Genomic DNA, 20,134 nt, shown 5'->3' with positions numbered 1-20,134 from the left:
TGATGCTGACAGCAAGAACAAATTGCTGGCAGGTTCTGTGGCCCTCAGAGACCCCTGTGTCACCTGCACTGACAGGGGTAGTGAGGGCTGAATGGCCTTTGGCCGTGTGTGCTGTGGCAGAGGCATGGGAGCCACCACTGCGGGCCACAAACCCAGCTCCATGCAGGTGCTGAGGTCCTCAGGTCTCCTGGAGAAGTCCTTGCTGCCCCTGGTGGGGTGAGAGCCCCTAAGGAGCTCAGCACGCAGCCAGGGAGCAGCATGAGGGGCTGCTGATGTGGAGATGGTTAGCAGGAAGGTCACCTTCCTCCAGCTCTCCTGTCAGGGGTTAAAAAAGCACATCTGGGCCTTTAGGATTGCTTTTATTTGATCCCAGTCAATGCTAAAACCAAAATGGTACAGAGGACTCCAGGAGGGCCTGCAGGGCTGAAGAACTGGGGTGGCCTCGCTGCTGGGCACAAACCAGAGTTGAGATGGTGGCCATGGAGGTGCTGGGTCATGGACCAGCAATTATGGAGGTGTTGAGTCATGGAGGTGTCAGGTCACAGAGATGTTGGGTTATGGAAGGGTGGTCAGGGAGGAGGGGTCATGGAGGTACTGGGTTATGGAGGGGTGATCATGGAGGTGGTGGGCCATGGAGGTGTTGGGTCATGGAGGAGGGGCCATGGAGGTATTGGGTTGTGGAGGGGTGGTCAGGGAGGTGGTGGGCTGTGGAGGTGTCAGGTTGAAGGTTGGCCATGATGATCTCAGAGCTCTTTTCCAAGCTCAGTGCCTCAATGATTCCCATTTTTGGTGGCATTCACGTGCTTGGTCTTCAGTTAGACTGGACAGATGCCTGCTGCCCCCTTAGCACCTTTCCTACCACAGTCCCTGCAGCTCAGGCCAGGGCTCACTGAAGGCATCTCACCAAGTTGTTTTGGTTGGAGATCATCCATCTATTGACCCAGCTCCCCACGTCCATCAAACCATGCCTCCAGGTGCCATGTCCACTCATTTTGTCAACACCTCCAAGCATGGTGACTCCATGGGGTAGAGCTGGCAGCTTGGGCTCCACAACAGATCCAGTCAAGTCCTGAAAAGACCTTTCTGCCCACCCTGGCTTGTCTGAAGTTGGAGTTCCTTGGCAGCGCTGCTGAAGCTAACCTGCTGTGCCCGGGCACGGGGAGCCCCCTCAGGTACAGGCTGTCACCAAGCAGGGAGAAGGCGGCACCAGGGCGCCCGCCATGGTCTGTGCTTCACCTGGTGTCCTCCTGGCTGGCCACATCCAGCAGCTGCTCCACAGGGAAAAGACTTGCTTGGTGGGAAAGGAGACTGCTCCAGCTGGACCTGTATTGCAGAGTTTCTAGGGGCACCTTTCAGAGGGCCCTGAAGACCCACGGTTGGTCTCCAAAGGCAGCTTCGTGGGCGTCTGCCCCTCAGGTCAGGAGGCTCTGCTGTTCTGTGTGGCCTCTAGCGTCAGCAGCTTCCCTTGGCATCCTGCTCTGCCTCAGGCCATGCATCCTGCTCTGCAGTGTCTGGCAGGAAGGTGCCCCTAAGGTCCTGCGTGGCGCCGCCAGCTGGGAGCTTGGTGCTCTCTTGCAGCAGGCGCGCCTGGCGGCTTGCCGCTCGCTGCTGCTGCTCCTTCAGCTCGCTGTAGGAGCGGGAGAAGGTGTGAAAGATGGAGGTGACCGGGAAGGCCATCAGCAGGATGCCGCTCAGGATGCTGCTCAGGGCCACCACCTGCCCGGGGATGCTGCGGGGCACCATGTCCCCGTAGCCCACGGTCGTCATGGAGATGACCGCCCACCAGTAGCTGCTGGGCACGCTGGTGAACTCCTGCTTGGCTCCCAGCTCGCTCTCGGCCAGGTAGACCAGGGGCGAGAAGAGGGCCATGGCCACGCAGAGGAAGAGCAGCAGCAGGCCGAAGTGGCGGGCGCAGCGGCGCACGGTGAGCCCCAGGCTGCGCAGCCCCAGCGAGTGCCTGGCCAGCCGCATCACGTAGAGGATGCGCAGCGCCCGCAGCAGCCGCAGCACCAGCCCCGCGCGCTCCAGGTGCTTGCTGCCGGCGGCCCCGGGCCCGGCGCCGGCGGGAGGCAGCTCCAGCAGCAGCGACACGTAGAAGGGCAGCAGGGCCAGGAGGTCGATGAGGCTGAGCGGGGCGCGCAGGAAGGCGCACTTGTCCGGCGCCTGCAGGCCGCGCAGCAGGAACTCCAGCGAGAACCAGCCCACGCACACCGCCTCCAGCGCGAACAGCGCCCGGCAGCGCGGCGAGCACTCGCCCTGCGGACAGACGCCAGCGTCAGCGTGGCCGAGCGCAGGGCAGCTCTGCGCGGGCAGCGGCTTGCAGGGCACCAAAGGAAACCGAACCGTGGAATTGCTTGGGTCGGAAAAGCCCTTCGGGAGCGTCCAGAACCACCACCGCGGCCAGCAAACCGCCTCCACAGGTGTCACGGACCTCTTGAAGCCCTCCAGGGACACATCCCGCACACCCTCGCACTGACACGGACAGCTCGGCCACTGCCCCACAGCTGATCGCTGGACGAGCCCTTAACAGCCTGCAGAGCGGTGCCAGGGACGTCAGCCTCTGGGGGTCCCTCCCTGCTCAGTTAAGGGCTTACAGCTTCTGCTGGTGCTGCTGTGTGCTTGGCGTCAGCCCTAGCGTCCTGCTCACGGCACACTCCTGGGGGGTCAGCATCAGGCAGGGTAGAAGTGCTCACACCCAAGGGCAGTGGCTGCAGGTGACCTGCAGCTCTTGGTGCTAGCCTGGCACTTGCCCTGCTGAGGCTGCACCTGGAGAACTGTGTCCAGTTCTGGGCTCTCCGTTTCAAGAGGAACTGGAAACTACTGGAGAGAGTCCAAGGGAGGGCCACAGAGGTGCTGAAGGGGACTGGAACCTCCGTGTGATGAAGAGAGGCTGAGACCTGGGGCTGTAGAACCTGGAGAAGAGCAGCCCCAGAGGGGAACTTGAGTGAAGCCCACAGAGTCTTTGTCCTTGGAGCAGCCCCACGAGCACACTGGGGCCTTTAACAGCTCCCCTGGTTAACAGCTGCCCTGGCACCTCACCCTCCTCGGTGCTTAAGGAAAGGGAACTTTGCCAAGCTCGTGTGTGCCCGTTTTGGTGTGGGGTCAGCAGGAGTAAGAACAGTTCCTCATGGACTGTTCCAGCAGCCTCTGCCTGCCCTCCCACACCCTGCCATGTTCTGGGTGGCTTTACAAACCCACAGTCTGGCCACTGCTGTCTGCACCTTTCCTGCAGAACCACCCCAGGGACAGGAGCAGCCTGGCAGCCTTCCTCCAACCCAGCACCCTCCAGAGGCTGAGCGCTGCCTGAAGCTCAGGTCCCCCAACACAGCAGAACCAAGGTGACATCTTTGCTCCTCACTGGAATGGAGCCTGGCACAGGCTGCCCTGGGAGGCTGTGGCTGCTCCTGCCTCGGGGTGTCGAAGGCCAGGCTGGATGAGGCCTTGAGTAGCTGAGTCCATCTGAAAGGTGTGTTGGGGGAGGTTGGGAAAGATGAGCTCTGAGCTCCCTTCCACCCCAAGCCATTCAGGAATTCTCTGCTGAGGCTGGGCCTTGGCATTCTCCACTGTCCACAACTGACCCTGGGACTGCAGGGAAGCATCTACAGAGATGTCCTTAACCTCTTGCAGCCCGAACAAACTCAACTCTGGCCAAAGCCTGAGATGAAGAGGGGCTGAGCAGGCCTTTAGAGACCTGTGTCAAGCAGCCTTTTTTCCCCACTAATTAAATGTCTGTCTGTCCTCTGGACCATGTTCTGTTTCCATCCAGGTCTGACCTATTGTCAGCCTCACATGAGATCAGGATCAGCCAACGTACTTCACGCTCTCTGCTCCTTGCAGCTGCTGCTCCTTGGGACTTTGCAGCATTGTTAAAACCAAACCCAACTCTTCTCTTCCCAGAACAGGGAAGGGAAAGGCAACCAAGAATGCATCAGCCACTGGAAGGAGAAAAGCAGGACCAGAAGGGAGAGAGCCCAGAAACAGCTGTGTCAAAGCTGAAGGCTTCCAAAACCAACCATGACTTGGCCAGGAGTTGGTCTTCAGGCCTTTTGAGTTGCAGCTGACTCCAAGCTGTGAGCTGATGGACTCCCTGGAGGGCAGGGATGGCATCCAGAGGGGTCTTGAAAGGCGTGAGAAGTGGCACAGTGCCAGCTGCAGCAGATTCAACCAGGCCAAAGGCAGGGTTCTGCAGCTGCGTTGGGCCAAGCCCAGGCACCAATCCAGGCTGGGGGCAGAGTGGGCTGGGAGCAGCCCTGAAGAAAGAGCCTTGGGGGTGTTGGGTGCTGAGCAGCTGCCCAGGAGCCAGCAGTGCCCTCTTGCAGCCCAGCAGGCAGCCAGGGTCTGGGCTGCAGCCAGAGCAGTGTGGGCAGAGGGTAGGAGAGGGCATTGTGCCCCTTGGCTCTGCTCTGCTCAGACCTCACCTCCAAGCCTGCCTCCAGCAGCAGCAGCAAGAGGGCACAGAGCTGCTGGAGAGAGGCCAGAGGAGGCCACAGAGATGCTGGCAGGGCTGGAGCAGCTCTGCTGTGAGCACAGGCTGAGGGAGCTGGGGGGTTGCAGGCTGCAGAGGAGAAGGCTCCAGGGGCACCTCAGAGCTGCTGCCAGGGCCTGAAGGGCTCCTGCAGGAAGGCTGCAGAGGGACTTGTGCTGAGGGGCTCTGAGGCAGGCCAAGGGCAATGGTTTGGAGCTGAGGCAGAGCAGGCTGAGAGTGGAGCTGAGGCAGAAGCTGTGCAGGGTGAGGCTGCTGAGAGCCTGGCACAGGCTGCCCAGGGAGGCTGTGGCTGCCTCCTGCCTGGGGGTGTTGCAGGCCAGGCTGGATGAGGCCTGGAGCTGGCTCTGAGTGCGGCTGGGGCAGCTCTGCACAGCCTGTCCCCAGAGCTGGCTCCGAGCAGCTGCTGGCAGGTGGCTTCAGTCTGTGCCCAGTGACTTCAGCTGGGTTTACCCCGGAGCGCTACTCACTACACCTGGGCATAAACAACCACACAAACAAACCCAAGGAGCCAGGCAGCAGCGGGAGCCTCCCCCTGCAGCAGGGACCCTCCCCAGCCCATGCCCCTGCGTGCTGTGCCCGGCGCCTGCCAACAGAGGGCATTTCGAACCCGCACTGCTGTGCGACAGCCGAAGGCTGGTCCCGAGCTGTCTGCCAAGGAGCCCTGGCAGCCTGCTTGCCCTGGCCACCCGCACAGCCCTGGAAGGGTTTGGGCTGGAAGCGACCTTCGAGACTATCCAGTTCCAACCCCTGTGGGCAGGGACACCTCTCGCTGGTCCAGCCTGGCCTCGCCCCTACCTAACCAACACTTCTGCGGTGTGTGAAGGCAGTCAGCTGTGGGCTGGCAGCAAGTGCCCACGGCTTCTGCCCATGCACCCTCAGCTCTGTGCCAGGAGGGAGCCACACTGCCGCTCTGCTGCGCCTGCCCCTGCAGCCTGTGCCCCGCTGCCGATGGGGCTGAGGGCGGGTGGGGGTGCTGGGGGTGCTGGGGTGCTGGGGTGCTGGGCCCCTCACACCATTCCCACTGTTTCCTGTTTGTCTCCAGGCTCTGCTGCCGCAGGGTCACCCCGGTCGGGTTGCACAGATCACAATGCCCGGGCAGGTTGGAAAGCCTCCAGAGGAGACTTTGCAGCCTCTCTGCAGCCTGCCGCAGGCCTCCAGCACCCTCACCCCACACAAGTTTCTCCTTAATTTCCAGCGAAGCCTCCGGGCCTCCAGTCTGTGCCCTGCCCCTGGCACCATTGAGGACACTGTCCCCGTCCCCCTGACACCCTCCCTGGGAGGATCAGCCTGCACTGCCGGCTGGCAGCCCTCAGAGCTGCTGCCCATTGCACCCAGTGCCAGCTTCAGGGGCTTGCTTGGAGCCTTTAGCGAATACAGAGCCCGAGAGGTCCTTCCTTAAGCCTTTGCTCAGAGCCTGTTGTGAAGCCGTGGCCAGCCCCTCTGCCTTCCCTGTGGCTGCTCCGCTCGCCTCACTGCCTTTGTCCTGTGCCTTGGCATCTGCAGACGAAATGCCCTGCTCTATAACAGCTTCACCCTGTGCCCTGGCTGGGCACACTGCAGGCATGGCAGAGCTGAGCTTTTAGACAGGGAAATGGCTCAAAGCCATCTGAGAGCTCTGCACATCAGCCAGCCCATGGCCTCATCCTGCCCCTCCAGGAGCTGCTTGCTTTTCCCCAGACCTCCAGCCCGGAGCAGCAGGACCTGGAGCCAAGAGAGGAAACACCCAGGTGAAGTTTTGGTTGGCAAGAAGAGAATGAGCAGCAGGACAGCGATCAAGGAAGGCCCCAGAGCAGCCCCCAGGCTGTCGTGCAAAGGGCAGGGGCCTGGGGCCCAGCCAGCTCACCATCGGGTCACTCCAGAGTCACCTGCAGGTCCGGAGAGCAAATGCACTGGAACCACAGAAATGCTGAAGCCTGAGTAGATGGAAGGGATGCTGCAGGGTGAGCTGCACCCAGCAGCAGCCAGCGACCAGGCTGACAAAGGCAGCAGGGCCTGGGAGGGGTCCTGGCTGCTGAATTCATCACCTGTGCCCGCGGCAGATGCGAGCCTGCTGCTGTGAGCCATGAGGAATCTGCCTGCAGGGGGTCGCTGACGCAGCAGCAGGGTCTCAGTGAGCGATCCAGAGGCACTTACCCTGCTGGGTTCTGCCTCACCCCCAGGCGACCAGCGCAAGGCAATGCTCCCCAGTTCTGTACGCCTGCAACCCTGTGGAGAGGCTCAGCTGACTCCAGCCTCGGCTAGCTCGACTGCTGGACTCATGATCCTGCCAGGGCAGGGAGGAGTGCAGATGAGAGATGCACACCAGTGGAGCCCCCCGAGCTCAAGAGGCAAGGCGCAGACGGAGCCGTGCAGAGGGTCCTGACGGCCTCATGCTGGAGCTCCCTGTGTGACCTCAGCAGCAGCGTCACTTTGACTTTCCAAACCTCAGCACTCCCAGCTGCTGCCGGGCAAACCTCAGACTCGTGCCTGCAGCTCTCTCACTGCTGGACTCTGAGCAGCAGCTGCATCTTCGGGAGCCAGCTTGGGCTCGCTGAACGACAAAAGCTGCCTGGCTTGAAACCCTAGGCAGAAGGAAACGGCCTTGTGCCTGCACAGTGGTGTGGGGACAGCTTTGATCCTGCTCTGTGATGGCCAGGAACAAGGTGTGCAGGACTTTTTGTGTCCCAAAGCCTGCAGAGCCCAGGAGCAGGACAGCGTGGAGCAGTCACTGGCACCATGTTGGGCAGGCTGAGCACATCAACAGCAAAGCAACTTCTGGTGCCTGCAGCTGTGGGTGAATGATGCTCTCAAAGCTTCCCAGCTGGACTGGGTGTTACTAGTTTGAAATTGGGACTGTCTGAGCAGGAAACCTACTTTGAGTTTATGAAAGAGAAAAACCAGAGCAACCTAACTCTGAGCTAAGAGACAGCCTTGCAGTGCTGCCAGTCCTACCTCCTGTAAGCAAGTGCACGAGAAAGCGAGTCCCAGGGCTCCTCAGGAGCCTCCTTGTGCACAGTGGTGCAGAGCAGGCAGGTGGCAGCTGCTGCTGAGCCACTTGGTCCTTCTCTGGCCTGCAGCCTGCTGTGGCCTGAGCTGCTCAGAGCAAACAGTGCAGAGCAGCAGATCTGCTCAGGTGGCTGGGGCCGCTGCGGCTCGTGGCTCTTGCATTTAACCACAGAGCTGAGGGGATGGTGGAACCACATCCCAGGTGGTCCCCAGGGGAAGCAGGAAGCCCAAAGGCCCAAGAGTCCTTTTAGAGAGGTCACCCTCAGTGCCCGCCCACTACAACTAGTCTTTGATAATGGCATCAGGTTTGTAAGTGCAGGCTGGGTGGAAGAATCATAGAATCAGCCAGGTTGGCAGAGAGCTCCAAGCTCCTCCAGCCCAGCCTAGCACCCAGCCCTGCCCAACCAACCAGACCATGGCACTAAGTGCCCCAGACAGGCTTGGCTGCAACACCTCCAGCCACAGCCACTCCACCACCTCCCTGGGCAGCCCATTCCAGTGCCAATCACTCTCTCTGCCAGGAACTTCCTAACAACATCCAGCCTGAACCTGCCCTGGCACAGCTTCAGCCTCTGTCCCCTTCTTCTGTCCCTGGCTGCCTGGCAGCAGAGCCCAACCCCACCTGGCTACAGCCTCCCTGCAGGCAGCTGCAGGCAGCAATGAGCTCTGCCCTGAGCCTCCTCTGCTGCAGGCTGCACCCCCCCAGCTCCCTCAGCCTCTCCTCACAGGGCTCTGCTCCAGGCCCCTCCCCAGCCTTGCTGCCCTGCTCTCAACACCTTCCAGCACCTCAACAGCTCTCTTGAATTGAGAGGTGCTGGCTGTGTGGTGAGTTCCAGGGCAGGATGGGAGGCACAAGCTGCACTTTTGGTAATCAGAGACTCAGAGAGTGGCTCAGCTTGGAAGTGACCTCAGAGCTCATCTGCCCCAACCTCCTGCCATGGGCAGGGACACCTCTCAACTATCACCAAGCTGCTCAGGGCCTCATCCAATCTGGCCTTAAACACCCTCAGGGAGGAGGCATCCACAGCCTCCCTAAGCAGCCTGCTCCAGGTGTGCCACACAGAAAGATGTGGCTCATAGTTCAACCCCCAAGGTCTGAGTCTCACAGGCAGAAAACCAGCTCTGAGCAGCTTCCACCTGAGCCCAGCAGCGATGAGCAGCTCTCTGCCAGGGTCTCAGGTGCCACCAGCAACTGGCTGACTCCTTCACATCACCTTCCACTGGAATTAGCACATTATTTCATGGTCACTCCAGCAGTTTTCCTCACCCAGAGGCACCCCGAGGTGACCTTTGTTCATCTCAGGACCCTGGCTCTCTGCCACGCCCAGGCCCTGAGCCCTCCTCTCTCTCCCCATGTAGCTGCCTCTCCAGGTGACAAACCCAACCCAAGTGAAGCTTACAGCCACACGACAGCTGAGCCTCCTGCGGGTCCTCTGGCCTGGCCTCTCCGCCTAGCTGCCCAGGACCACATCCAGAGTATCTCCAAAGATGGAGACACCAGCACCACCCCTTGGAGACACCAGCACCACTCCTGGCAGCGCACAGTCACCTGCTCAGTGCACAAGCGATGGTCAGAGGGACCCTCCTGCACAGTTAGTGCCCAGACACTTGGAGCCAGGCTTGGATTTGGGTAGAAACCAAGAGGCCATGGACCCCAATCCCTTGGACTGCACTTCAGCACATGTTTGATGCAGACCTGGATGTCCTTCTTGATCCTCCTTCAGAGAACTCTCGATGGCTTGCATAGAGCCAGTCCTAGGAACTGATCTGTGGCACAGATCAGGGCCCAAGTGCTGAGCAGCTTCCCTGAGCCACACCAAACCCAGAGCATCCTCCCTGCTCTGGCTTTCAAGGGCACACAGCAGCCAGGCTCCTCCCTGAGAGTACGGAGCCTGCCTGGACCAGAGCATTTGCTGTGCCCCTGCCTCAGAGCTGCTGCCTCTGCTCGCCTGCCCTGCCCCAGCGGTACCATCAAAACACCCCTGAGGCGGCTGCCAGAGCAGGGCACTGTGGGTTCGGCCTGGGCAGGACAGCAAATTGCCCTGAAGGAGAGCTGACTGGGGAAGAAATCCTTCAGTGAGGGAGGTGAGACACTGGCACAGGCTGCCCAGGGAGGCTGTGGCTGCCCCCTCCCTGCAGGCGTTTGAGCAAGCTGGGCTGGTGGGAGATGTCCCTGCCCATGGCAGGGTTTGGCACTGGATGGTCCTGAAGGTCCTTTCCAACCCAACCCACTCTGTGAGCCTCGGGCCCAGCTGGTGTCTCTGTCCCCTGCAGGTAGTTTGTCATCTGTTTAGAGATGTCACAAACCAGAGATGCTGGCTGAAGCTGCCTGCTGCTGGCAAGTGCCAAGCTGTGTTGGCAAGGCACAGCCTGGGCCAACCTTCCCTCAATACTGAGGGACACAAAACCTTCTGTGCTCTGCCCTGGCCAGCCCTCAGCACAGGACCTGCTGGGATGGCCTTGTCCATGCCCTCCCTGAGGAGACAGCACCATAAGCCACAGCACCATAAGCCACAGCCCCTGTGGGGTGGCTGTGTCCGTCTCTTCCCTGGGGCACAGCTGCACTCACCTGGTCCTCCTCTTGCCTGACGTCCGGCATGGTGCCGATGCAGAGGCTGATGGCAGTGATGGCAACGAAGGAGATGGAAATGCAGGCGAAGATCTTGCCCGGGATGCCCGAGTGGGGGTTCTCCACCATGTCCCTGAGCTGGCTCATGCACAGCCCCATGCGGCCAGGGCCCTGCAGGGCTCGCTGCGAGCCCTCGCTGGAGGACACCTCTGCTTCGTACAGCTCGGCCTCGGCCGCCTCCTCCTCCCTCTGGCGCAGCCTCCTCTTGCAGCAGCTCTCCAGGTGGTCCTCCTCGATGCCCCAGTAGAGGAGCTCCTCGCGGAAGGAGAGGGCACACATCTCGCGCAGCAGCCGCAGCTTGCCGGCGCCCAGGAAGGCCATGATGGTGCGGAAGGCGCTGGGGCTGCGGTCGAAGAAGAACTCATTGCGGCCGACGTCGTAGTCGTCGCAGATGTCCAGGAGCTCATCGTGGCTGCGGCAGGACTTCAGCTTCCCGAGCCTGGTCAGGGGGCAGTTCTCCAGGCTGGTCCACGGCACTCTGTACTTGATGCCCCCCACGTTGATGATCACAAACCTGCTGCGGTCCTCCAGGCGGGCCAGGAAGCACAGGTCCTCCCTGGGCTGCAGCAGCTTGGCCTTCCTGTAGAAGAAACCTTTCTTGGTTTGCACCTCACACAACCTCTCCAGGTTATTGAAGGAGCAGGAGCTGAACTCTGGGTCTGCATTCCCGGAGAGCAGAGCCATTTCCTGGTACATTGGTGGAGCCCATAGGGGACCTGGAAGCTACTCAAACAAAGGCATCTGGAGCTCCACCCGAGAGACAACCTGGAAAACACAACTGCAGCAGTAAGGCTTTGCTAGGTGGAAACCAATCCTAACCCCTCGGTCCCAAGAGGAAAAGCAATCCCAGCCCCTCAATCCCAAGAGCAAAACCAATCCAAGCCCCTCAGTCCCAAAGGAAAAACCAATCCCAGCCCCTCAGTCCTGAAAGCAAAACCAATCCCAGCCCCTCAGTCCCAAGAGGCAGAGCAGTGTCACTGCAGGAGTCACCACCGATGGCACTGCCTGTGGCTGAACTGGTCCATTCTGGACAGTTCTGGCACACCAGATGCTGGAGTTTGGTTTCTGGAATGAATTTGCTGCCCTCACACTGGAGATGCCAGACTCCATCAGCACACACTGGAGGTTGTTGTGGAGATCTCAGCCAAAGAGCCAAGCAAGTGAAGGATCCCAGGAGCACAGAACAGCTTTGGTTGGAAGAGTCCCACAAGAGCATCCAGGTTGACCCTCGGCCCAGCACGGCAAGGTCATAGAGCTGCCTGTGTTCTTCCCCTTGGCACCCTGGTGGGGTGGTTGCCCTAGAGCAGGGTGGATGCCAGTGGACCAGCATGGGAGGGCTTGCTGTGCCACTGTGTCCTACAGCAAAGCAGAAGCCATCCCTGCAGGCTCCCAGTTTGGCATCTCTCCTGAGAAGTAAAAGAAGCCTGGAAGGTCTGGTCCTGACCTCATGTGCACGGCATGCGGCGGGACCCTCCCCAGCGAGCCGGGGCTCAAAATACTCCCTGCATGCCAAGGTTATCCCGGGCATGCAGCTGCCTCGGGAGAGCAGCCTCCAGAAACGGCACTGCCTCATCATCCAGTTGGCATCTCCACCATCCCAGCTGACGGCACCGGGCCCGACAGTGGGCACGCTGCAGGGACACGAGACAGGACTGGGCTCTGCCTCTCAGCCTTTGCAGTGTCCAGGCTGAGGAGCATGCCCAGAGGGCTGCTCACGGCCGCGGGCTCCTCTGTGCAGCAGAGCCCAGCAGCTCCTCCTGACTCAGAAGTGCTGTCTGCGTCTGTCCCTGGTGAGGAGCTGCCCACACGCACAGGTTCAGCAGCCTCTGCCACAGCAGCAGCTGACACCTCTGGAGCACAGGCACTGCTCACCGGGGGTTGGGGAGGGAATGAATGCCGGGGCAGGCAGCTGCCCCAGTCTCCTCTTGGCTATCTCCTCCGTGCAGAGGGGACTGTTCACCTGCTCAGTGCACCTCCACTTGCCTGCTCCCACCACGGCTCCGCACACAATTCTTTGTCACCCTGCTGGATCAGGATCCTTCTTTCTAAGCCTTTGCAGGGGTTAGAGGGTTAGGGTGGGGATTAGGAACAACCTCTTGACTGGAAGAGTGGTCAGGCACTGAAACAGGTTGCCCAGGGAGGTGTTGGATGCCCCCTCCCTGGAGCTATTCAAGGCCAGGCTGGATGAGGCCTGAGCAGCCTGGGCTGGTGGGAGGTGTCCCTGCCCATGGCAGGGGCTTGGAGCTGGGTGGTCTCTAAGGTCCTTTCCAACCCAACCCATTCCACGAGTCTCTGACTCCAGGAGCTCTGGGATCTGTGTGTGGCTGCACAGAAGGCACTGGCACCATGGGGGTGTTTAAACACTTGAGGAGAATGCCAAGAGAGGTCACCATGGAATCTCCAACCTTGGGGATACTGAAAGCCCATCTGGAGAGTCTGGAGTAACCTGCTGTGGCTGGTGGCACACCAAGCAGCGGGCATTAACGCGGGTGAACTTCAGCTCTCTTACCTCAGCTGCTCCCTGGCTCTGCCAGCAACCTATTTTTAACTGCCAGTCACAAAGCCCTGCAGGTCTGGTTCTGTGGTAGGCAGGGGAGGCCAGGGGGAGGCTCTGGAGCAATGAATGTTTCAAGCTCTGCCTGGTGAAAGGCAACGCAGCCTGACAGCAGGAGGGGTCATTGCGTGGTGGCTCAGGGGCACAGCCCTGAGGCACAGCTCAGGATGCCCACAGGATGCTTCCACTGCAGCCTCGCGGGAGCCCAGACACTGACTCAGGGCCCTGCTGGGACCTGGCACTGCTGCCCGGAAGCAAGACAAGGCCCACGCGTGGCTGTGGCACATCCCTGGCTCACCGGGCACAGAGCTCAGCCTGCAGCCAGCCTGCCGCTGCCACCGCGGATGCCTTGGGCAGAGGCCCAGGGGGTCCAGTGTGCTCTTGCACTTGGTGCTGTCTGGTGCCCTGCCCAGCACTGTGCAGGAGAGACCTGCCCACGGGCCTGAGAGGCAGACAAGAGAGGGGGTGCAACCAGCACAGAGGTGAAAGCTGGGTGGAGATGGAGGCAGCTGTACCAAAGGACAGCCTGAGCGGGCACCGCCTGTGTTCGTGTGCCCCCTGCCATGCCAGGACTCTGCTGGCCCTGGCAAGCTTCAGGAGCTCACAGATGTTCCAGCACCCAGAAGCTTTCACAGGCTGCCTCACCACAGGGATCATCTGGGGCACAGAGAACCTGGAGAGCCTGTGAGGCCCCTCAGTGTCCTTCGTGGGGTGAGGGTCCAAAGCTGAGCCCAGTATTTGAGCTGTGGCCTCACCAGCAGCAAGCACAGGGGCACAGTCACTTGATGACCAAGAGAGTGACATACCTGTGCCAGTAGAGCTGAGGAAGCTGACCCCCTCTCTGGCTCTCTCTCACTCTGAAGCTCCTTCCTCGCCCCTTTACCTGACAGAGCATCCCAGGAGCTGCAGAACGGCCCCCTTTGGCCATGGAGAGCTGCTCTGTTTTGTGCTGCCAGGAGCTCCAACAGGCTCCCAGAGAGGCTGGAGAATGCCAAGTGTGGGAATGTTTTTGCCTCCTGGCTGCCAGCAGGAGCTGCCTAGCAGGTGCTCTGCTGGTCTAACCCGCTGGGTCCTGCTTGCTGGAGCACTGCAGTGCCAGCAGGAGTGCCTAGCAGGTGCTCTGCTGGTCTAACCCGCTGGGTCCTGCTTGCTGGAGCACTGCAGTGCCAGCAGGAGCTGCCTAGCAGGTGCTCTGCTGGTCTAACCCGCTGGGTCCTGCTTGCTGGAGCACTGCAGTGCCAGCAGGAGTGCCTAGCAGGTGCTCTGCTGGTCTAACCCGCTGGGTCCTGCTTGCTGGAGCACTGCAGTGCTGGCACGGCCAGGGAGGAGCAGCTTGGTGCTTGCTGGAGCAGGCAGACAGCTGCCTCCAGAAAGCTGGGCTCAGCTCAGCTCCGAGCCTGTGCTTTGCAGTTCTGTGGCCCACCAAAGAATCCAAACCCCCTTTCCTCTGCCTCCCCCAGCACAGCACAAGGCCCAGGTGCTCAGCAGCTCTGCAATGTTTGTAGGACACCAGAAGCCCTCAGACTCAGCTCCCTGCACTTCACTTACCCCAGAGCACAACTCCCAGACAAAACTCCATCACCCTTTGTGGCTTCTTGCCTCTCCTGCTAGCACAAAAGAACCACTGAAGCCTCACACCCAACATCACTTCTGTCCTCAGCCCTCCTGGAAATCCCCACTAAAGAGCAGCTCATAAAAAATGAATTAATCTTCCATTTGCTTGCTCATCCAGCACAAAGCAAACATGGCCATCGAGCCTCCCAGAACCTGCACCCAGCTCAGTAAATAAGGAGCTAACAGCTCCTTAATGGAGGGGCCTCAGAGAGAGGCTGTCCTTGGCCCTGTACACAGCTCTATCTCCAACTTTGTTTCACGCTCGAGGTGACCTCGTTTCACTTAATGCATTCAGCACTTGCTCATCCCACACAACCCTTGAGCTTAAGCCCTGAGCAAGCAGCAAGTTTACTCAGCTCCCCTCCCTCCTCCCTCCAAACTCAATCCCAAACAACCACATCCATGTCCTGGCAGGAACCTGCAGCCCTGGTTGGTCTCCAAGCCCTGTGATGGACCAAACCATCAGACCCCACCAGACCCAGCAGCAGGTGCAGTGCACCAGGACAAGGCAGGGTGGTTTGGAGCAGAGGCAGAGCAGGACTGGACTGGAGCTGAGGACAAAGTTCTGCAGCATGAGGGTGGTGAAACCCTGGAACAGGCTGCGGCTGCCTCTTGTCTGGGGGTGTTGAAGGCCAGGCTGGATGAGGCCTTCAGCTCAGCTGAGCCGAGAAGTGTCCCTGGGCATGGCAGGAGGTCAGAGGAGATGAGCTCTGAGCTCCCTTCCAACCTGAGCCATTCCAGGATTCTGTGGCTCTATTTATCAGCTGAGGCAACAGGAATTGAAGGAACATGGAAGGTGGCTCCTAGGGAGGTCAGTCCTCAGGTGGTGGAGGGGCTGGAGTAGAAGGGACCCCTGGAGGGCTTGCTGGACAGAGCCAGTCAGCCGGAAAGGTCCTCCCAATGCTCTCCAGGCCCTCCCAATGCTCTGCAGGTCCCTCCAACCCTTTGCAGGTCCCCCCAACGCCCTGCAGCGAGTGCAGCTCAGAACACAGCTTCGTGACTTCGTGTGCCTCTGTAGCCATCACAGAGATGGTTTCATGGCCACAGAGGGTGGCTTCATGACCCAGAAGCATGCAATAAGTGCAAGAGAAGAGCAAACCCAGCTGTGGTTACAGGAAGAGAGTGGGAGAGAGAAAGCTCTGAGCCAAACCTCTTGTGGTCAGCATGGGCATGCAAATTGTGCTGGTTTCAGATGAAATCTGGTAGTCGCCCAGAGCACTTGGGGGGTTCATGCCCACAGCAACTCACACATCAGAAAGAAAGATGAGCTTTCCTGAAAGCCTGTGCAGGAAGAGGGCAGCGAAGGATAAAAGGCTTTGGAGAGAGAGGACTGTGGCACGGAGCAGACACTTAACAATTTCAGAGCCTGGTCCAAACCTGTGCTGACCTCCTGCACCTTGCATCTAAGGCAGCTTGAGAGAAGCTCTCTGCCAGGATCGGGCCCCTGGTCTGCTGTGTCTAGGAGCAGGCTCAGATCACCTCAGATATCTCAGATCACCTAAGCAAACCACTCCCAGGTAAATGCATACCAGACCTGGGGTCTGGGAGCTGGGGTGCACTGAGCAGAGCCCTCAGCAGCGCAGGGCAAGCAAGTCCCAAAGGGGCACATCAGCCACTGGATCCCACTGGCTTCCAGGGGCAGCCAGCAGCTCCAGCCTGCTGCCTGCACAGAGGCACCCAGTGCCAGCTGCGTGCTCTGGGGTGGCAGATGTGGTGCAAGGGCAACAGCTGAACACTCAGCAGGATCTGTTAGTGTGTCTGGAAGAGCACTGGGGACACAACCAGAGCTGTCCTAAGTGAGCAGAGCCCTTCAGGCCCTTTGAGAATCTCTGCCCAGGGAGCCTGTGGGGATTCACTGTGGATTTCATGGCAGCAAGAGAAGATCCTCCACACGACTTCTGTGAGCATGGCACCCTGCCATCAGCACTGCAGCTCTCCACGGAGACCAGAGACCCCCTCGGACAGAACCAGTGTGGCTGGAAACCTTGGCCTCTGCCCAGGTCACACTGTCCAGGCAGCTCTGGAATCTTTCCAGAGAAGGAGCCTCCACAACCCCTCTGGGCAGCCTGCTCCAGCACTGTCTGAGCAGAGACCCAGCCAAAGCCCCTGCAGGTCTGCTGCCGTAGTTTCTGCCCTGAGACGCAGCACTCCTCAGGATGATTTCAGCCAGGAGAAGCCATCCTGGGTGAGTAGGACCTGTCAGCTGCACTGACCTATTTCTGCCATACCTGGTCTGGCTCCACTCCAGCCACGTGGCTCTGGTGACCTCAGTGACTTCCCGCTCTCCACCTCGTGGCAGTGCTGCTTGCCTTCTCCAGGTGAGTCACAGAGCACAGGAGTCCAATGACGCACACCCCATGCAGCTTGCCAGGCCCACCGCAGCTTCTCACCTTCCACCCAGCTCCAGCCTCCTGCCTGTGCTCCCCTCCCAGCCTGGAGACCTTTCAGGGCAGGAGGCAGGAGAGGCTTTGAAGCAGCAGGCTGCAGAGGTTTCCACAGCTGAGTGAGGGTTTTCCTTTGGATTTGTCCAGCCCAGGAGCAGCTGGAGGTCAGTGGACATTTTTTGGCCATGACTCTTCTGCATTCTGTTACTCCTGAAATGCTTCCCAAACGTTCCCTCAGGCCTGCAGCCCTCCCAGAACTCTCCTCCAACATCTGTCACTTGCCTTGGCACTGGTAGAGCCTTTCCATTCTGGAAAAAGCTTCAGGCAGAGGAGCCACCAGATTCTCTCGTTCCAGACCAGATCCACTCAGCTACCCAGTAGAGGAGCAGGTGTTCCACAACGCCCAGCCAGAGCACTGCAGAGGAGGCTGTGCAGGACATGCCAGATGGCACAGCACCTTCTCCAAGCCAAGGTGCCACACAGCATCATAGAATCATCTAGGTTGGCAGAGACCTCCAAGCTCACCCAGCCCAACCTAGCACCCAGCCCTGTCCAGTCACCCAGACCGTGGCACTAAGTGCCCCAACCAGGCTTGGCTTCCACACCTCCCAGGGACAGTGACTCCACCACCTCCCTGGGCAGCCCATTCCAATGCCAATCACTCTCTCTGGCAACAGCTTCCTCCTAACATCCAGCTTAGACCTCCCCCAGCACTTGAGACTGTGTCCCCTTGTTCTGTTGCTGGGTGCCTGGCAGCAGACCCCAACCCCACCTGGCTACAGCCTCCCTTCAGGTAGCTGCAGACAGCAATGAGCTCTGCCCTGAGCCTCCTCTTCTCAGGCGGAAGGATCAGAAGCACCCAAAGCCCAGCAGCAGCCTGCCTGAGTGCCCTGCTCAGCAGAAACCCAACAACTGCTGGAGGGAAGTACAAAAAAGAGAACTCCTCCATCTGAGGGCTTTGGAGCCACAGAACCACACAACAGGGCTCCAGTCCTGCAGGCACCGCTGAGACCACAGGAGTTGCTCACACAGCGCTGGAGCTGTCCTTTGGGTGCTCCAGAACCATTCTGTAGTGGAGCCAGAGAGGTGCTGGACATCGACTGGCAGCCAATGCAGAGCTGCCTCCACCTGTTCTTTCCCACCAGACCAGAGGCTCGGGGGCAGCTGCTGCTTGTGTCCCAAGCGATGTGCCAGGCAGGTGCTGCCCAGAGGACCTCCTGATACCGCTGCACGGAAGCACAGGAGGGTCTGGGCTGGGCAATCAGTCAGGGCTGGAAGGGACCACCAGGAGCAGCCAGTTCCAACCCCCCTGCCATGCCCAGGGACACCCTACCCTAGAGCAGGCTGCCCACAGCCTCAGCCAGCCTGGCCTCAAACACCTCCAGCCATGGGGCCTCAACCACCTCCCTGGGCAACCCCTGCCAGACTCTCACCACTCTCCTGCTCAACAACTTCCTCCTCACCTCCAGCCTGACTCTCCCCACCTCCAGCTTTGCTCCATTCCCCCAGTCCTGGCACTCCCTGACAGCCTCAGAAGTTCCTCCCCAACTATTTTTGTAGCCCCCTGCAGATCCTGGAAGGCCACAGTGAGGTCACCTCGGAGCCTCCTCTTCTCCAGGCTGAATAGTCCCAGGTCATCCAGTCCAGCCAGCAGCCCAACACCACCCTGGCCACTGAGCCACGTCCTAAAGGCAGGTCTCGAGTTTGCACGGACTGAGCAACCCCCAGAGTGTCTGGGAAAGCAGACTGCTGGGCCAGTCGCCTGCTTTCCAGCCCCTTTCACACCACATCAGCAGCAGGGGACAAAAGGGGACTGCCCTCCTCTGCCTACCTGCTCCAGCTTCAGCGGCAAACCTGATCTGTGCCTGCTCAGAAACCTCTCCAGCGGCAGTGCGAAGTCCTACAGCTCCTGCCCAGGGGAGAGGGCTGCTGAATAGTCCGCCCTGGCGCTCTTTCCAAGTGCTCTGATTGCTTCTTTTAGGGAAGCCTTCAGAAGAGCAAATAAAAGAGACTTGAAATCCTCTGAGCAAAGCCGACTTCTCTTGTCTGAAGGTCACCCTCAAGTCACTTCAGAGCCATGGAAATAGCCGGGGGGGATGAGCAGACTTGAAGGACATCTCGTCCTAAACCGCTTCGGTGCCGCAGACTGAGCTGCAAATGTGCCTTCGGACGGAGAGCTGCCACTTCGCGTGGACCCAGGCAGCCTTCCTGCGGGGCCAGACCCGACCCACATGGTTGTGGGTCTCAGTCTCGATTCGGGGTCATCAGGGGCTCATGGACACGAACCATCTCCCCTGGGACAAATCTTAGCCCTCGGTTTCAGGGCCAGTGCTGATCCTGGTGTGCACCACAGGCAGAGCCCTGCTGCTCCTTCTCCACCCGTGGTCTGGTCCGAGCACAGGCAGCGCATTTCGAGTGGCACACGTAGCAAACCTCTGCCAGCCAGGCACGCCCGGAGGAGACCTGCTCCGGATCCAGACTCAGACCCACAACCATCGGGGCTGCACAGGCTCTGCCCTGAGGTCCCAACCTGCCTGGGAGATCCACTTGGTCTAAACGCTGATAGGGACCCCAGAACCCAGCAGCAGCTCTGCCTAAGCAAGAAACCACAGGACTTGGGTGGCCAAGGAGCTCCGATGGGGTTTGGGGCTCCTGTGCAGCTGCAGCAGGATTTGGGGCTCCTGTGCAGCTGCAGCAGGATTTGGGGCTCCTGTGCAGCTCTGATGGGATCAGAGGGTCCTGTGCAGCTGCAGCAGGATTTGGGGCTCCTCTGCAGCTCTTGCCAGGGCTTCCCGCCGTCACTGCGAGCGCTATCCCAGCTCACCCTGACCCTTCACGGACCCCAAGCGCTAAACGCACCACAAGTGCCCTGGGGCAGTCCCTGCAGAGCGGCCGCCTCCGACCCCCTCCCGCTCCGAGCGCCCCCGGCCCCCGCTCCCGGCGCAGACCCTGGGCGTTACCTGGGGCTGCCGCCCATCCGCCGGGGCCGTCCCGGGGCCCATTCCCGGCGGGAAGGACAAGCAGGGAAGGCGGCAGTGGGACGGCTCCGGCTGAGCCCCTCGCCCCGCTGCCGCGGAAGGCGGCAAGTTGGCGGTGGTGCTGCTGCGAGCCGCGAAGTTGCCGCTACCCAGCGCCGGGCGGGAGTCACCGGCGCAGCCCCCGCCCGCGGCTCCTCGCCCGTCGGCCCCGTTCTCACCTCGGGAACCCCCTGCTCCTCGCTCCATCGCTGCTCGCCGCCGCCCCGACTGCTGCCGCCCGCCGCGGTCCCGCCGCCGCCTCGGCTCCCAGAGCCGGCCGCAGAGCGCCGCCTGCCGGCGGGGGCAAGCGACCGGGGGCGGCCGTGCCGGCAGCTGTGCCGGAGCGGGGCGGGCCCTGCCCGGGGCGAGCTCCCGGCCCGCCCTCGGCCGCCGGGACAGCAGCGGGGGCAGCGCCGAGCCCAGACGGCCCCACGGGGTGGGGGTCCCGGAGGGAGCATCCTCTCG

At 60.6% G+C, this 20,134-nt stretch overlaps 1 protein-coding gene across 2 annotated transcripts; it reads right to left on the bottom strand.

Moving 5' to 3' along the window:
• Positions 1 to 343: 343 nt before the first annotated feature.
• Positions 344 to 19,923, bottom strand: KCNG2 (potassium voltage-gated channel modifier subfamily G member 2). Of its 2 annotated transcripts, none has more exons than XM_064161255.1 (3): positions 19,849 to 19,923; positions 10,041 to 10,865; positions 344 to 2,256 (listed from the first exon to the last, which is right to left on the bottom strand). In XM_064161255.1, the coding sequence occupies exons 2-3, from the start codon at positions 10,794 to 10,796 to the stop codon at positions 1,453 to 1,455; spliced, it is 1,560 nt and encodes a 519-aa protein (XP_064017325.1). In that variant the 5' UTR covers positions 10,797 to 10,865; positions 19,849 to 19,923; the 3' UTR covers positions 344 to 1,452. The 2 variants fall into 2 exon arrangements, with proteins under 2 accessions (XP_064017325.1, XP_064017326.1); XM_064161256.1 differs by lacking the exon at positions 19,849 to 19,923 and adding an exon at positions 18,484 to 18,597.
• Positions 19,924 to 20,134: the final 211 nt, after the last annotated feature.

The sequence above is a fragment of the Pogoniulus pusillus genome, chromosome 21 (genome assembly GCF_015220805.1).
Source record: "Pogoniulus pusillus isolate bPogPus1 chromosome 21, bPogPus1.pri, whole genome shotgun sequence".
NCBI lineage: Eukaryota > Metazoa > Chordata > Aves > Piciformes > Lybiidae > Pogoniulus > Pogoniulus pusillus.
This window is presented reverse-complemented; position numbering and strand designations above follow the sequence as displayed.

Coding starts and splice junctions, on each gene's coding strand:
- KCNG2 (XM_064161255.1), bottom strand. CDS start 10,796: ATGTACCAGGAAATGGCTCTGCTCTCCGGGAATGCAGACCCAGAGTTC. Junction 2,257..10,040: donor TCAGGCAAGAGGAGGACCAG/GTGAGTGCAGCT, acceptor GTCTGTCCGCAG/GGCGAGTGCTCGCCGCGCTG.